This window comes from Canis aureus, chromosome 7 (assembly GCF_053574225.1).
Source record: "Canis aureus isolate CA01 chromosome 7, VMU_Caureus_v.1.0, whole genome shotgun sequence".
Taxonomy (NCBI): domain Eukaryota; kingdom Metazoa; phylum Chordata; class Mammalia; order Carnivora; family Canidae; genus Canis; species Canis aureus.
The window spans coordinates 25,629,705-25,647,297 of record NC_135617.1 but is presented as its reverse complement, the minus strand read 5'-3'; the positions used below and the strand labels follow the sequence as shown (position 1 = coordinate 25,647,297).

The 17,593-nt window shown below is 39.3% G+C and overlaps 1 protein-coding gene and 1 long non-coding RNA gene across 3 annotated transcripts in view; one reads left to right on the top strand and one right to left on the bottom strand.

The window, feature by feature from the left end:
- Positions 1-565: 565 nt before the first annotated feature.
- LOC144317154 (uncharacterized) lies at positions 566-6,138 on the bottom strand. The gene is made up of 2 exons (XR_013383047.1): positions 5,305-6,138; positions 566-2,691 (listed from the first exon to the last, which is right to left on the bottom strand). It is a non-coding gene; the product is annotated as an uncharacterized LOC144317154 (long non-coding RNA).
- Positions 5,824-17,593, top strand: part of SLC35A1 (solute carrier family 35 member A1) — a 24,458-nt gene continuing 12,688 nt past the window's right edge. The window contains exons 1-2 of one of the 2 annotated variants that reach the window (XM_077903132.1): positions 5,824-6,095; positions 7,708-7,885. In XM_077903132.1, coding sequence (XP_077759258.1) covers positions 6,080-6,095; positions 7,708-7,885 — 194 coding nt within the window. In that variant the 5' untranslated portion in view covers positions 5,824-6,079. Of the gene's footprint in view, positions 6,096-6,806; positions 7,136-7,707; positions 7,886-17,593 lie in introns of those variants that run through there. The other variant, XM_077903131.1, reaches the window with a different exon arrangement.

The window sequence follows — 17,593 nt, the reverse complement described above, 5'->3', positions numbered from 1 at the left end:
AGACACACACACAGAGAGGCAGAGACATAGGTAGAGGGAGAAGTAGGCTCCCCATGGGGAGCCAGATGGGAGACTCCATCTCAGGACCCCAGGATGGTGACCTGAGCCAAAGGCTGATGCTCAACCACTGAGCCATCCAGGCATCCCGATTCTGCAAGATTTCTAAATACAGAAAAGAATGGCTGATATGTTCTAATTTGAGGTTATTGAGTTAAGGTTGAAAGTAAAATTTCCAAATAATAAAAATACCAAACCCAGTTTGAAAAGCTAAATTTAATATCAGAAAGTTGCCTGGTAAGTACAATAGAATCAGAATAAAGGGAGCTAGACCAAATGGTCATCTCCTAGGATCCTGACCATCCACCTAAGCCCCAGTGCTCTTTAAAGATTCCCAACCACATGCTGGACCCTGCATCAGACAGTCATCGCCTTTTCAGCAGGTTGCAGGCCAAACTCACTTTTCTCTGACAGACTTCTTTTTTCCTCTGTATTTCTGTGGTCAAAGGCATCTCTCTCTCTCTCTCTCTCTGTTTTTTTTTTTTTTTTTTTTTTTAGAGAGAGAGAGAGAGAGAGAGAGAGAGAGGCAGAGACACAGGCAGAGGGAGAAGCAGGCACCATACTGAGAGCCTGACGTGGGACTCGATCCCAGGTCTCCAGGATCGCGCCCTGGGCTGCAGGCGGCGCTAAACCGCTGCGCCACCGGGGCTGCCCTAAAGGCATCACTCTCTTACTCAGTAGCAGACATTAAGAACTTCTTGACTGCCTTTATCTTATAGCCCCTATATTTAACAAGTCATCCAGCCCTGTTGATGTGGTTTGAATTGTCTGTGTCTTTCTGTTTTCATCACCAGTGCTATCATTTAGGACTTAGTCCTATTACCTGATTCATTGGCATAATGTTTCTAACAGAAATCCAGTCATGTCACACTGCTCCCTTCCCCCAATTTTACCTCCCTCACTTAAACACCTACCAAGACTCATTTCTATTACTTAGGGGATAATGGAAAAACTCCCTCACATACTATGTAAGACTTTTCAAAATATATCCATTTATCTTCTAGTTTCACTTTCTGTTCCTCCCTTGCTACCTCCATGTACTATACATATTAGGCAAGTTGAATCAAACTCTTCAAAGATATCATTGTCTTTCATACCACCACTCTCTGCTCTTGATTTTCACTGTTACCTGGAATGTCGTCCAAGGACACCCTCTTGAGATTATGTTTGTCCTCAAACAGCCTGATCAGATTTTACCGTTTCAGTGAAGGTTTTCCGGATCAGCTTTGGGAGAATTCATTGCTTCTTCCTTTGGGTTTTCACAACTTTTTATTTATAACCTTAGCATAGTACCTAAATAGGTATACATGTGGTCATCTGTATTTTCCCTGTTAGATTGTGAGTTTCTTGAGATTTGAACTGTGTTCTAGGCATTTTTATATCCTTGGCTTTTGTAGCACTTTTTTTTTTTTAAAGACTTTATTTATTCATGAGAGACACAGAGACAGAGAGGCAGAGACACAGGCAGAGGGAGAAGCAGGCTCCATGCAGGGAGTCTGACGTGGGACTCGATCCCGGGACTCCAGGATCAGGCCCTGGGCTTAAGGCAAGCGCTCAACCGCTAAGCCACCCAGGTGTCCCTATCCTTGGCTTTTGTATGTTGTTGGATGACTGAAGGAAGGAAAAGGGAATAAACAAAAGAACAAACTGGAGGCAGGATACTGGTCATGTGATTATTTTAATCGTCAAGGTGGGAATTGCTAAGGAGCTCACCAGCAAAGTAATCATTGGAAAAGAAGAGAGAGGAAAGGGATCATTGGAAGAGAGAGGAAAAAGGAGATTATTTTTTGAGAAGTGGTGGGAAGTAAGTTGGATAAGCCAGGTTGGTATAGCTTTTAGAGAACATTGAAAGCCAGGGAAAGGAATATGTTGCCTTTCTGTAGTCAGACATTAGGAAACCTCTGCAGATTCTTGAAGATTGACTGTAGGAGAGAGATTCTATGATTGGGAGATGGCTAGGAAGCTGTTGCAAGAATTGGGGCACGTGGTAATAGATGACATGAAGGGCAAATGTGAGATTTAATGAATCGGATATAACATCTCAGGAGAAGGAAGAAAAATCACAGTATGACCTCAGGGTGTCTACCCTAGGAGACTGAGGATAATTGGGAAGAGGATCTGGTTGATCAAAAAGATAGTGAGTCCAGTACTTAGAAAAACCGTGCTTAAGGGATGACAAAATAATAAAGCAGAGGTGACTGGAATTTGAACTGGACAAAGATAATTTGGGAGGTCATCCCCAAGGGAATAGGGATGGAATGAGGAGGAAGAGACAAGATGAGACCAAGGAGCAGTCAGAGAGGTAAAAGAAGACAGAAAGGAATCTCTCTGGTCAAGGAAGTAAGGTCAAGGTCTACTACTTACTGGCTGTGTTACTTAACATTTCTCTGCTGCAGTTTCTTCATGAAAATTGGGATACTAATAATTCCGACCTCACTGGGTTGTCAGGAGATTAAAGGAGTTAACCCATCCAAAGCATTTACACGATAAGTGCTATGTTAATGTTAGCCAGGAGAGAAGGGAGTCTCCAGTGTCTCATTCTACTGCACTCCAATCCTCATGTTGCCGACTTTCTGTTTTCAAGCTCTCGATGCCTCGAATAATGCTTGGCACATCATGGCTTTCAGTCAACGTCTGAGGAATAAACAGAAGAGGATGAGAAATGAGAAAAGGTCAATGAAGTAGGCAACTGCTGGGCTCTGTTTTAATAGAGTTGGCTTGAGTAGAAGTAAGATTGCAGCAAGCAGAAATGGTAGAAATAAGTACAGACTGCAAAACAGTACTTCTTGGCAGGAAAAGAAATGAGATTGTGGTAGCTAAAAAAGGAAGCAGAGGCAAGGGAGAGTTAAGCTCAAATAAGAAATGTTTAGATGATTGTTGATGATTGTTACTCATGTTGTGCTCTTCAAGTCTAGACACTGAATTTAATTTACACTGTCTCCTAGTATTTTTTTTTTTTTACTTTCTCAATTATAAAATGCAACATTCTTTTTAGGTTGTCTTTAGTAATACTACACCATAGGAAATAATTGTTTTAAAATAACAACCTAGCAGATTGGAATGTAATTTTCTTAATAGCAGAATAAGGAAAATATGCTTAAGTTGTCATGGAAACAATTATGTTTAGGTATCTGCATTTGCCTAAATGTTCTTTATGGTTATTAGTTTACTATATTGGAACCTTCACCACTTTTAATAATCTGTTATATAGCTAAATACTTGAATTTAGCTGTAACTTTCTTAAGCCTTTCATATTGCTTACTGCACAGCCTACACTTTTACTATATTGCCAATGGATACAGTAACGGGCTTCCTTTTATAAAATTCATTGAGACTAGGGTAGCTCTCATGCCTGTGCAGAGATAGAAGTGAGAGAATTTCAAGGCAAATACTGCAGCTTGGTAATTACAATCAGAAATATCATTAGGGTTTCAAATGGCAACAGCAGTAGCTGTTTGAGACACAGGTTAGCTCATTATCAGTCAAATGACCCTGCAGTTCACATGTTCAAGATCATTGCTTCTTGCAATAACCATGGTTGTATAGAAGGCTACGCACACGTAAAAAGCACATCATGTCAATTGGTTTTCCTCCAAGACAGGATAATTCAGAATGAGAAACAAACAGAAACACCAGCTGGAAAGTTAACAGGAAATAATAACTTCCCTGAAGGGTATGCTGCAGTAAAATATAATAACCACTCCTTCTTTTGAGTGTCTACTTTCTAACTCAGTGAAAAATTTTGTTCTCTAAAAGCATTCACTGTTAGGAACCTTGCTGTCGAAGTTACCAGTAGGAATGAAATGGCCTGCTTTTGTTTGGAGGATTTAAGGCACTTGGACACAAAGAAGCAGCCTCAATTTCCAACCAATTTCCAAAGAAAGCTTTCATTTCAGGGGCTCCTGAACACAGCATTCTACATCTGGTAACTTTGTTGTTTTTAAGAAACAGGATCCTGAGACTATTCTTCAGTCTAGATCTGATGTTCACTTCTTTATAAGTAGCCCTGCTTTGAATCTGTCAAAACATTGCTTCCTTTAAATTTCACCCATCTATCAGTCTCCTAGATTTTGTAACTCTTTCCAGCAACATCCCACATAATTCCTCTGGTGTGTTATTTCCCTCATTGGAATGGGTCAATAATCCTGATTCTGTCTGAATGTTAAATTTGTCTCTCATGGTCTTGGGCTGAACAGGTTACGACAAGATGCATCAAAAATCTAGTCAAGGTTCATGCCAATGGGGTAGGAAGTCTTTTGGGCAATTAAAATTTATTAAGTAAGGTTCAGCAGCATGATGTTATGTGAACACAAAATGCCTCAAAAACAGCACAACAGCATTTTACCTACCACGCTAATTATTATCAGTTTGTGTATATGTATATGTGTGTGTTTGTGTGTGTGTGAGAGAGACAGAGACAGAGATACTATTCTCTACCAGAAGGAACCATAGTTCCTTGAAGTATACTGGATTCCATGATCTAGGATATATCAAGATTGACTGGAAACTCTTGTTGCCAGAAATAAAGAATGCTTCAAAAATCTTGTGCAGATCTCCCTTGAGCATCAAAAGGAGAATAATTATAGTTAATTGAATTAAGTTGAGACCATAATGATACTCCAAAATGGGAAAAGATAGGGGATCCCTGGGTGGCTCAGCGGTTTAGCGCCTGCCTTTGGCCCAGGGTGTGATACTGGAGTCTTGGGATCAAGTCCTGAGTTGGGCTCCCTGCATGAACCGCCCCCCCTCTCTGTGTCTATCATGAATAAATAAAATCTTTAAAAAAATGGGAAGAGATAAACTGTACAAAGCCGTAGTTGTAAAACAAAAGGGATGTATGATAGAATGTTTTCCATTATTAAAATTTCAGGTATATATGTGAATTTTTAGTTTAAGTGTACGCATAAGAAAATTTGCAGTAGGGAGCTGTACCAATTACAGGAAGAGGAGATAAGAACCGGTGAGCACACATACAACCCAGTACAGGGAAGGTCCAACAGTATTCCAGTATGAGATTAATCAAATGTCCAGCTCTACAAAGCTCCTTCTAATAGGAATATGATGCTAATAAGGCATGAAATTTTTTCCCAATAATGTTAATAGACTACGTGTATGTATATCTGATTGTAACACAATGGTGTATACAACTCACTCAAACCTTTAAAAAATCAATTTAGGGAAAGATGGTGCTACAAGAGGCGTAGGCTGCTGGGTATCTTGTATCTGTTCCTGGAAGGGCTGAGGTACCTTTATATTTTTAACCAATCCACGTTATCTGGAAAGGCTTTCATTCTGCCAGTGAATTATTTCTAACATCGCTTATGCTAAGTAGTATCCTCTAGTGAGAGTGAAGATTATAGCAGTCGAAGTAAATGCCTGTTGACACGTCTAATATTTTTTGAAGCCCCTTCGTTGTGAGAGGATCATGTAGTTAGCATGCCTGGCCAAGTCAACATAATCAATGACAATGCTCACAATAAGGACACAGGACTTCTGAAAAGTACACCCATCATATTAAGTACGAGGTACGAATGCAAGGCAATGAACAAGGTGGAAGTTGGAAAAGTTGTCAAAAGTAGTTTCCGAAGCTTTACGGATTCCGGGGGTTTCTATCACAGCTTTGGCAGGCATCAATCCCTAAGACTTCCCTCCAGTCGCATTTGCTACCCAGTTACCTTGGTGAGGACTACAATTCCCAGAAGGCAACGCTCTGCTCCCTTGACTCGGCTTCCTTAGCCGGCCGGGAGATCTAGTTTACAGAACGACGCCTTGGACTCGGCTTTTACGCGCTCGTCGGCAAGGACTCTCCTCCATCCGGGTCTTCCCATTTTCGGGGGTAGCTCGGAGCGCTGAGCCTAATCTTGGTGTCAGACTGGGCAGGAAGTCGGCGGACGGTCGGCCGCCGGGGCGCTCTAGGCCGAGGGATTTTCGTCTCTATGATCACAGGAGGCGGTCTCGGGTGTCCCGAGGAGGGCGCGCGGAGGGGGCGTGCGTCAGTTCCGCGCGGGGCTGTCGGGGAACCATGGCTGCCCCAAGAGGTGAGGCCGGGGGCCGCCGGGACGGGGGAGCCCGCGGGGGCGGGGGCGGGGGCGCGCGAGCGTCAGCGCCTGTCCGCGCCCGCGGAGCTCGGGGGCCGGGCGTCGGCGTCGGCGCCCGGAGTTTGTTTGGAGCCGCTCGCGGGTGTGAGCCCGCGCCGCCGCCGCCGCCGCCGCCGCCGCCGCCTGTCAGGGCAGCGCAGGGCGGGCAGCCTCCTGCTGCGCTGCGGCTGGCTTCCCCAAGGCGGACTCCGCGCGGGGCGTTTTGCGGCTCCACCCGCCTCTGCCCCGACGAGCCCGCAGCGGGTGGGAACCAAATTCAGACAGGCCCGGGCTGCGGCGGACCCCGAGGGCGCCCCGCGTCCCCGCGCGGCAGCGCAGGACGGTGCCGGGTTCCGGCGGGGTCCGCGGCTGCGGTCTCTTCTGCGCCTTCTGCCCTACGGATGCTCAGAGGCTCGAGGGCGCGCTCCGGGCGCGCAGCCCACGCCGCGGCTGGTCCACGGAGCCGCCGCAGGAAGCATCACTGGGCATTACAGCAGCGCTGACACCGTACGAGACGGAGAAAGCAGTCGTTGGCAGAGCGCCTTCCCTGGAGGATGTTGTGCGGGGTTGGAAGGAACGCTCCTGATATTCTGGGGGGAGGGCGACAGCCCCCGCCCCCCGCCCCCCCCCCCGGGGGATAGCACGTTAGGGTATTGATATTTGATGACTGATTGGCGTTTCGTGAGAGTGGTTGTGATTCACCCCGAAGCTGAGTTTTGTTTCGCTGAGTAGGGTATGTAAGTTGGGAACGGAGTTGGATTTCTGGACCTTAGAGCTGTAGCTAGGACAGGTTGGGCGACACCCGGATTCCTTCTCCACCCTTCTACGGACTATATTTAGCTTCACCCCTGAGTAAATGTTAAACAAACACTTAAAGGATATCTTCCTGCATGGGTGCCAAGTTGTTTTCCTGGTCGGGGAACTCACGATTATCATTAAAGCCCTGCCAGGGACATTGTCTGGAGTTGTGTATCACGCTCGTATGCGTTCTCCCATTTCGAGTAAGTCCAACCTTCAGGAGTCTTTTTGTAGCAAAACAGGAATTAAGGGGAAAAAAAAATAGAATTGTTTCGATAACTAACATAGGATGGGGACAGCAAGATTAATGATGAGGAAAGCTTCAAAATTACAGAATTCAATCATTATCTGAAATAGTTGCAGTAATTTACAGATTTAGGCTTATTGCCGATAAATATTTGTTCTGCCTTAGCCAAAAGTCTTATATGCCTACCATAAATGTGTGATGCTAACATTATATTATAAAGATATATTAAATATGTAATTTATTATATCCCAGACTAGCGTCAGTATGCCACATAATCTTGCAGTTGGGGCATCCTTCAGGGACAAAATCTTTGCTTAACTGGTTGATATTTAAAGCCAACTGTATTTTGTGTATGTATGTTGGTGTTCATGTACTCGGAAAGTATCGTTTTGAAATAAATTGTCAAATATCCTGGGTTTCAAAAAGTATCTTGTGCTTGAAGTTGGGAAGCATTTTGAGGTATAACATTAATTTTTATAAATATAATGCTGTCTGCTAAATAATATCTTTGTTGCACATATTTTCCAGAAAATGTCAGTTTATTATTCAAGTTCTACTGCTTGGCAGTGATGACCCTGGTGGCTGCAGCTTATACCATAGCTTTAAGATACACAAGGACATCAGACAAAGAACTCTACTTTTCAACCACAGCCGTGTGTATCACAGAAGTTATAAAGTTACTGCTAAGTGTGGGAATTTTAGCTAAGTGAGTATAAATACTTTTTAGTGTGTGTAATTGTTAATCCTCCACTTAGTTATTTTCTTTATTAGAAAATTCTGGCTGCATCTTCATAAGTTTGATTGCTCTAGAGCAGTGTTTCTCAACCAGGGGCAGTTTTGCTCCACAGGAGATCTTTTTTTAGTTGTGTCCACTTGGGTGATGCTACTGGCATCTGCTGAGTGGAGGCTAAGGATGCTGCTGAACTTTCTGCGATGCACACAAAACAGCCCTCTGCAACAGAGACTCATCCAGCCCCACGTATTCATAGTGCTGAGGTTGAAGAATGTTGCTATAAACCAGGGGTTGGCAAATTATGACTTGTGGGCCAAACCCAGCTTGCTGCCTCTTTTTGTTGTAGCAGAGATTGTGTGGCTTACAGCGTCGGAACTATTTTACCATTTGACCCTCACAGAAACAAATTAGTGATTTCTGTTTCAGAGGCATATAATGATAATAATAGTTAATGTTTCTTGAGTGTTTTGTGTGTTAAGTACTGGGCACTGTGCTAAGTACTTTTCATCATCTAATCTGTATACATTTTTTTTTTTTTTTGGTAAGTTCTATACCCTTATTTTGCCTGTACATCATCTGAGGTTCCTCAATATTATACTTACATTAATATGTGGCAACACTGGGCTTTTTTTTTTTTTTTTGAAGATTTTATTTATTTATTCATGAGAGACACAGAGGGAGAGGCAGAGGGAGAAGCAGGCTCCATGCAGGGAGCCCGAGATTGGACTCAATCCCCGGTCTCCAGGATGACGCCCTGGGCTGAAAGGTGGCACTAAACTGCTGAGCCACTGGGCTGCCAACACTGGGCTTTGGATCAGTGACATTGTAGGAGAATCATTTTAGCTAAGGATGCATGTGATATGAGAGAGGTTTAGGAATAGGGACTTTGAAGTGACACAGACTTAATTTTAAACTTAGATGAGTTTGCACATATCTTTTAATCTCTCTAAACTTTAGTTTCTTTATATTTTAATTACAGAAAATAATATAGGGTTGTGAGAATTAAGTAAAATCCGGTAGGAAATTGCATTGGGAGATTTATGAGATGTGAACCCTTTTGGGTCATGTGGCAGGTGAGAGTTCATACAGATTTCAAGATGTGATTTAGTGAGAGTGGAGCACCAGTGAGGAATAGCATGTGTGTAAGCTTTTAGGTAGAAACACATTGCATATAAATACTTTTAAATTTCATTTAATAGATATTTACTGATTTTTGTGTTACAGTTTTATAAAATGTGTTGCATATACAGGTATGAATGAAATATATATAGTTTCTCCTTGCTTGGAGCTTAGGTTTAGAAGAAGAGAGAAAATCAGTAAACACATGCATGATTACAAATATTATGTGAAAAAGTATAAAAATGCCTTGGGGAGGGAGAAAAGAACAGAAAAATAACTTGAAGCCATGTGGTAGCAAGCTTTAATATATTGGAGTTTAGAGGCACCTGAGTGGCTCAGTTGGTTAAGCTTCTGCCTTCGGTTTAGGTCATGATCTCAGGCTCCTAAGGCTCCCTGCTCAACAGAGTCCACTTCCCCCTTTCTGTCCAACTGTCTCCTCTGCTTGTGCTCTTTTTCGGGTACTCTGTCTCTCAAATAATCTTAAAAAATAATTTATCTTTTGGGCTTAGTTGTTAGGTTGTAAGTTGGGTAAAATCTCAGACCTTTCACAGTTTCTTACTTAATAAGATTCATTTTTATGGAGATTTGGCTTTACTTGGGGGATTCGTCATTCTGGATAATGTCAGATAAATGAGAGGTCTTATTGTACCTTTAAAAGGCAATGTTCCAAAGGCAAAAACCTCTACTACAACTACAAAAACTCTACAGCAACTTCTATATAACCTAAGAGTTTAATAAAATCTTAAGGCTTGGCTTCTTTTAAGACAAATATAGGGATATTGATAGAAGAGGGAGAAGGGAACCCATCTCTTCTTTTTATTCCCCAAATTCCACAGGGAGAAACAATTGTGACTCAAGGATGAAATAGGACTGTCATGCATGGCATCAGCCATTTTAAACTGTAAGGTCAAATCATTCAGTTGTTTTGTAACTGTTGGGAAGGTTTAAAAACCAATGTGTAAAAAAAAGCAGCGAGGTCTTTGGTGTAGCTCAGCCATTGAGCTGTATTCTGCGAAACCACTTGGATAGACTTTATTTTGATGTTTTTCCAGCCTTGCAATGCTTGGTGTGTAGTATTTCTTATTTTTCAGTTATTCAATGTTATGGGTATGGTCAGCTGTAGTTTGTTTTGTGGAAATTTTTTTTGAAAATTACATAAAAATAAAAACCCAAATAATTTCTGAGAATTCGCCAGACAAGTCAGATAATGGTGCTGAAATAACAACAGTATGGAAAACCAAATACTGTACTTGATGAACATGATCATCCTCAATAATAAGTTGCTGTGTCTGACACCAGCATAATGTAAAGGCTCACAAGAGAGGCTCTTTTATGAACCTGTACCTGCAGAGTATACAAGACTAGGGACAACCAAAAAAAAGTAAAGAATTATGACATACATAGTTTTGGTAGCTGGCATTTGATATCATATGGCTAACAAGAATTTGATGAAGAAAATTCATTTAAAGCACATAAGAGTTTCTAAGTGGAAAAAGCACTGGCAATGAATTCATAAAACATGAAATTAAATGCATTTGAAACTATTGGATTTTATTATTTTATTTATTATTATTTTTAAAGATTTTATTTATTCATGAGAGACACAGAGAGAAGGCAGAGACATAGGCAGAGGGAGAAGCAGGTTCCTCCCAGGGAGCCCGATGTGGGACTCCATCCTGGAACTCCGGCATCACACCCTGGGCCAAAGGCAGACACTCAACCACGGAGCCACTCAGGCATCCCGAAACTATTGGATTTTATCTTACTATTTTATTTTATTTTTTTTAAAGATTTTATTTATTTATGACAGAGAGAGAGAGAGAGAGAGGCAGAGACACAGGCAGAGGGAGAAGCAGGCTTCACGCAGGGAGCCCGACGTGGGACTCGATCCCGGGATGCCAGGACCACGCCCTGGGCCAAAGGCAGGCGCCAAACCACTGAGCCATCCAGGGGATCCCCTGGAAACTATTGGATTTTAAAGTGAATATAATTTTTATGGAGAATATGTTGGCAAATTTTCATGTGCTTATTCAGAACACATCGATAGAAACTACCTGTTATTCATAACAAGAAAATATTTCTTGGAACAAAGAATTTGCTTAGTGTTAAGAATGGTCATTTCTTAGAATGGTAAAAAAAAAAAAGTGAAAGATAAAGGAGATTGATTTCAACCTAGGAAGTCACAGATTGATACTTATAAAATTAAATAAAAGGATATTGTGATTGCTTCTTTAGCAATATGTGATGAGACCTTTGATAATGAAACTAAAGCACAGTATAGTTCTGTCCTCATGGAGCTTATAGTCTAGTGGAGAACCAGATATTAAGCAAATAAGTAATATATGCTGTTAAGAAGGGTAACTAGAAGATGCTACAAATAAGTATAATAGAGGGTCTCCATTTGGGTTGGAAGGCTTTCTGAGAAAGTTACATTTAAACCTAGACCTGAACATTGAGTACAACTTGTGTAGGATAAGAGCACAGAGAAAGAAGAGAGAATAGTGTGTTTGAAGTCCCTGAAGCAGGAAAATTCTTGACTCTTAGGGAATAACGGCAGCAAATCAGTATGTCTCAGTGGTGCTAAGATGAAGCAGGAGAGGTCTACAGGGTATCAAGGTAAGTCCATGGGCCTGTGAAGTTTGGATTTTATCTAAAGTGCCCTCAGAAATAACTGAATGGTTTAAATCAAGGACTAACCATGACAATCCATTTTGCTTTAAGAGTCATTTTGATCTTTGAGGAGAATGGATTAGAAGGGTGCAAAGAGCTGGAAATAAGGAAGCTTATTAGGCTAGAAATAATGGCCTACTATGACAGCATAGAAGCTAATGGATCTGAGTTACGTTCTGGAAGGAGAATCTATAGGAGTTGGTGATGGGTTTGGGTACACAGTCGATTTGTATTATTCACAGTAGTTATGTTCTATGAAGTTACCATGGACACTGAATTAGTGAATATCGCTCTGCTCCTAAGGCAAAAACAGTGTTAAGTTCCTGTGAGTCTCTGGTCGCAACATTTTCATCAACTGATCAATATATAACCTTGTTTTATGCATGTTTCTTTTTAAAGACACCTTATTTAATATATGTTGATTAGCATTGAACTCACAGCCAATAGCACTATAACTCTTGCCTAAAGAAATCTTATCTAACTTGTATTTTTCTCCTTAAGGCACATTACAGCTGTCTTGGACTTGGACATTATGCTTGGGGGCCATTTTAGAGAGCAAAATCACCACCAAAAAGCCCCCAAATGGGGAAAACGTTGCACTAAATAGGCTGCATTTGCTTACGGTGTAAAAACTGAAGCAAGAAGACAGAGCACTGTCTTTTTTCGACCTCGACTGGGGATGTGCATATTAGGCAATTCAAATTTTTGGCATCTCTGTACATGTCTGCCTATGATTGTACAAGTGCTGAGAGTATTGATTTTGGGGTTACAGATACATGTTAGCAAATAGGCAGATTTGTACACACAGAACCCATGAATAATGAGGATCAATTACAGCAGATGAGGCAAGGGGGATCTTAAGAATCATTTTTCTTATAAAAAACTGGGTACAGTTATTTTTTTCTGAGACAGGAAGAAAAGCAGATTTGAGGGAAGGGGATATCAATACTTTCATTTTGGGTAGGTACAATATTGAGTTTTTAGTGCCACTGAGATATCCAAGTGGGCTGTGGAAAATAGGCAGTTGCACTGATGAGTTTGGAACACAGAAGAGAGGTCTGGGCTAGAGAAATAAATATGGATGTCCTTATAACATAAACTATATAATCTCATGGGATTAGAAAAGATTGGCAGAAGAGAGGAATCTCATAAAAGTATTCTCATTTTCAATGCCCTTTAACTCTGTTTACCTTAAAAGATTCCTATTTTCTGGACAATATAACCAGAAACCACAGAACCTACATGAAGAGGAACACACAGTAATATGTGCAGTATGTAGACAAACAGGAGTCAGCTTATTTAAAAAATAAGAGTCAGTGTCTCAGAATTCTTTAGGAGTTAAATTAAGCAGATTAAGGTAAACATAACTTTAACGAAGTGCCCAAATTAGGTAAATTAGAATATTTAGGTCCTAAGAATTTAAGCAGAGGCAGTTTATTTTGATGTTTTTCCAGCCTTGCAATGCTTGGTGTGTAGTATTTCTTATTTTGGGATCATAGGATGTAAAAGGCATGTACCAGGATGGTTCCTGGTGAGCTTTGGAGATCTACAGTCTAGTCACTCTTCTCATGTCAGAACTTGAGACTGGAAAGGGACTAATTAATATAATCTTGGTCTAATAAATTTGACCTGACCAAATGGATTTGGTTCCAGACTCTTATTTTAAATGAATGGCCAGTCTCTCAGGATTTAAGGTGGTAGGGAGTTTCTGTATGTAGGGAATCCTATTTGGACAGAATTCATATTGGCAATCCAGATCACATGGCAGAGACTCCATTCTCTTTGGTTCTTTCTCTTCCTTTTTCCCTTTCCTGGGGTTGGAATAGTGGGGTTGCATCCCCTGAAGCATAGGTAGTAGTATTAGTATGGTAAAAACCCTTTGTAGTCTGAAGGGTATAGCTGGCTTGCTGAAACACTGGAAGACAATAGCTTAATTTTAATCTCATATCTTCTTTGCCCTATTTATATATAGTAAAAAAAGTAAATTATAAATGAAATTCAGTTGAAATTTTTCTGTGTGATGTGTTTAAGGTATTTAACTTTCTGAAGGAAATGTAGACTTGCTTTGGTGAGGAGTACAGTATATAACATCTTTCAGATTGTGGTAAGAGAACAAAAGGCAGAGAAATGCACTCCTTGGTGTGGTCTCCAAGAAAACTGGGCATTAAATGAGGAAACTACTTCTATAATATATAATGTTGTAAGTTAAAACCACCTTAGGAAAACCAAAGAATAATGCTGCTTTTTGGCACTATCGTAAGAAAGGAATTTTTGAAAACCTAATGAGCAGATACCTAACTTCTTTAGAAAGCAAGAAACTACACTGTGGAATACAATCTGTTAATCAATGTCAAAATGTGTTGTGTAAAGTGCCAAATATCTTTTAAGATTGCAGCAATTAAATTTACTGCATTCAGATATCAGGATTACTGCTATTGAGAGTGGCGGGCTACCAGAGTGATGTTAAGGAAACATTCTTTCCGGTCTCCCCTCAGACAGTGAGGGAAACATGCAGGTAGATACAGCCAATTTTCATTCCATTCTTGTCCCTCTATTTTAGTTGTAGCTATAATTTCATCTTCTATTATGAGAAATCTTAGGTTGAGGGAAGATTTGCCAAAGATACCTAGAAAGTGATTGGCAGTGAGAGGATTAGAAGACAAGTTCCCTGATCTCTAATTTTCAAATTATGGGTCTTTCAGAACAGTGAAATAATTGAGGTTTTGATTAGCTAAGACAAAGATAAGAATGTAGTAGCATTGTTAGACATTTCAGTGATTTTGTTTTATTTTCTGATTTTTCTTTTTTATTTCCGAATGCCAACATTTTACCATGTACATTTTATATTCTTTCTCTGTATATACTTGTGCATTTTTTACAAACTATTTGAGAGGAAGGTCACACAAGATGCTGCTTTGTCCCTAGATTCTTTAGTGCATATTTCCTAAAAACAATGACATTGTTACCTAATCATAAAATACCAAAATTGAGATACTAGTATTGACATAATATTATTATTTAATTGACAAACCTTAGATAATTTTGCCAATTGCCCTAGTGTCCTTAAATAGTAGAATAATTACATTCAGTTGTCACATCTCTAGCTTCCTTTAATTTGGGACAGTTCTCCCAAATTTCTTTTTTGCATGTCTTTGACATTGTTGAAGAGCATAGTCCATTTATTTCATAGAATGTCAATTTATGTTTATTGAAAGCTTTCTTATGATTAAATTTAGTTGTATTTTTTGTTTTTGTGGCCAGAAGTATCACAGAAATGGTGTGTCCTCACTGCAGTGTATCATCAGGCATGTAATATCTATTTGCCCCATCACTGGTAATTTAATTTTGATTTGATTAGGGTAGTGCCTGCTAAGTTTCTCCACATAGAGTTACCCATTTTATCTTTGTAATTAATGAATATCTTGTGGAGAGATACTTCGTGGCTAAGGAAATACGGTTTCTCCTATCATTTTCACTCACTAAATTTATTGCCCATTGATGTTGCCAAATAGTAATTTCTTAATTTCATTGTTCCTTGTACATTTATTAGTTGCCTACTCTAAGAAGCATTCCCTTTCTGTTTCTGTCTCTCTCTCATACACACAGCATAGATTCATGGATTCATTGGGCTGGAATCCATTATCATTGTTTATTTTGATGCTAAAATTATCCCAGATTAGGGCAGTGGGATCTTCAAGTTTTTTTCCTGTTTTCTTTTCTTCTCTTTTCTTTTTTCTTTTTCTCTTTTCTTTTCTTTTCTTTTCTTTCTTTCTCTTTTTCTTTCTTTCTTTCTTTCTTTCTTTCTTTCTTTCTTTCTTTCTTTCTTTCTTTCTTTCTTTCCTCTTTTTTTAATGTTTCTGTATGTGTATGTCTATGTCTGTGTGTATAACCATGAGTTGTAATATTGAGATCTGTAATTCTGATCTCATACACAGTTTACTTTAAAACTTCCCTTCCCATAGTTGCTCCCTTCTCTAATGGTGATGCGTCTAGGTTCTGTTATCCTTAAGATATTTACTTATTTGCTTAATCTTCGAGTACATGAGTAGATTCAGTTTCTAACATAGAGCTGTGAAAATCCTACTCACTAAACAGTATTTGTATGTAGTTCTTTTTGCCTTTCATTTTAGAACATACAGTAAGAAGACTTTTTTAAGAATAGTTGGGTCAGGGGTCCCTGGGTGGCGCAGCGGTTTGGCACCTGCCTTTGGCCCAGGGCACGATCCTGGAGACCCGGGATCGAATCCCACGTCGGGCTCCCTGCATGGAGCCTGCTTCTCCCTCTGCCTGTGTCTCTGCCTCTCTCTCTCTCTCTCTCTGTGACTATCATAAATAAATAAAATCTTTAAAAAAAAAAAAAAAAAAAGAATAGTTGGGTCAGTTCTTTTTTCCCCTTCAGTGTAATTTTGTTATTCATTAAAAAAAAAAACCTGACAAGTTTTTCTGGTTTGTTTGTAATTTTAGGTTTCCCCATTCTTGCTGATTTTACTTATAATTTATAGTAATTTTTGGAATGTGAAATTATACTTATTTCAGTAAGCTAGAACTGCAAGAATAGGAATGCAGGGAAGAATTAATAGATGGCTGCTTAGGTAAGATTTAAAGTTTACATGGTCTGATTGGTGGAGTTTTAATTACCCATACTATGCATATATGGATGGTATATGCTAATGATCCACCTTACGTTGTTTTTCCTGCTTAAATGTTTTATTTTCGAGATTGTTCCATGTCCGTACATAGAAATCTAAATCTAAATCTTTTTAAGAGCTGCATGGTGTTCCATTATTTGGATGTATTATATATACTAGCCTCTATTGTTGGGCATTTGGGTTGTTTGCAATCTAAACAAAGGCATAACAACCCATCTTCTTACACTGTTGTGCATATGTATGATTACATCAGATCACTTTTAAATTGAAGAGGAAATTACTAAATCCTGTTTTTAGGAGGAGGGGACAGATTACAGTCCAAAGTTGCAAAAGTTCTATGTGATTAAATTGATTTTTAAAGAACTTTGAATTACCAATTTCTGAGTTATACTCTAAAACTTAAAACAGTATAATGTCTAAAATATTTTGGTTTTTCAAACTAGTAACTACTCCACGTCACAGGAAAATTACTGGTTAGCTGTATGCTTTATTAAATGCTATCATAGCTGTTAAAACGGACAGTTTTTATTTAAATCTGTCACTTGTGGAATGAAGAAATGAAACTACAAAACTTTCACATTGTCTTAGAACAAAGTCACTTTTTATTGTTTGCTCTTCATCAGTCTATAAAGACTAAGTAAACTTAGCAGGTTGTGTAAATATACTATATTTTGAGTGTGTTTAGTAATAAACCAAATACATTATATAAGACTGGAGAAAATTATTTTACTCCAGAAAAATTATTATTTTAATTATTTTCTGGCATTTCCTAGAATAATGGCTTACATTATAGATTATCTAGTCCTGTTTTGTTTCTCCTGCTGGGTTTGTTTATATATACATATATATTATTTATTTTTTATTGCTAAGACTTGGTTTATATTTTTTCATAACTTATTACTACACGTAACATCAGATCTAAACATTTACTTAACCATTCAAACTTCCTAAGCTACTGTTTGTCAAGTCACTCTTCTAGAAGACCAGAAATACTGTTCTCATAAAATCTGTAACACTGGGTTTGCATTTTTATTTTATTTTATTTTATTTTATTTTATTTTATTTTATTTTATTTTATTTTATTTTATTTTATTTTATTTTATTTTTTTATTTTTTTTGGGTTTGCATTTTTTGACACCTCTTTGTACCCATGTTGTAACGGGTTTAGGATCATAGGATGTAAAAGGCATGTACCTTACATGATGCCTCCAAGTAGTTCTCATCAGATCAGGAGCTGGGAGAA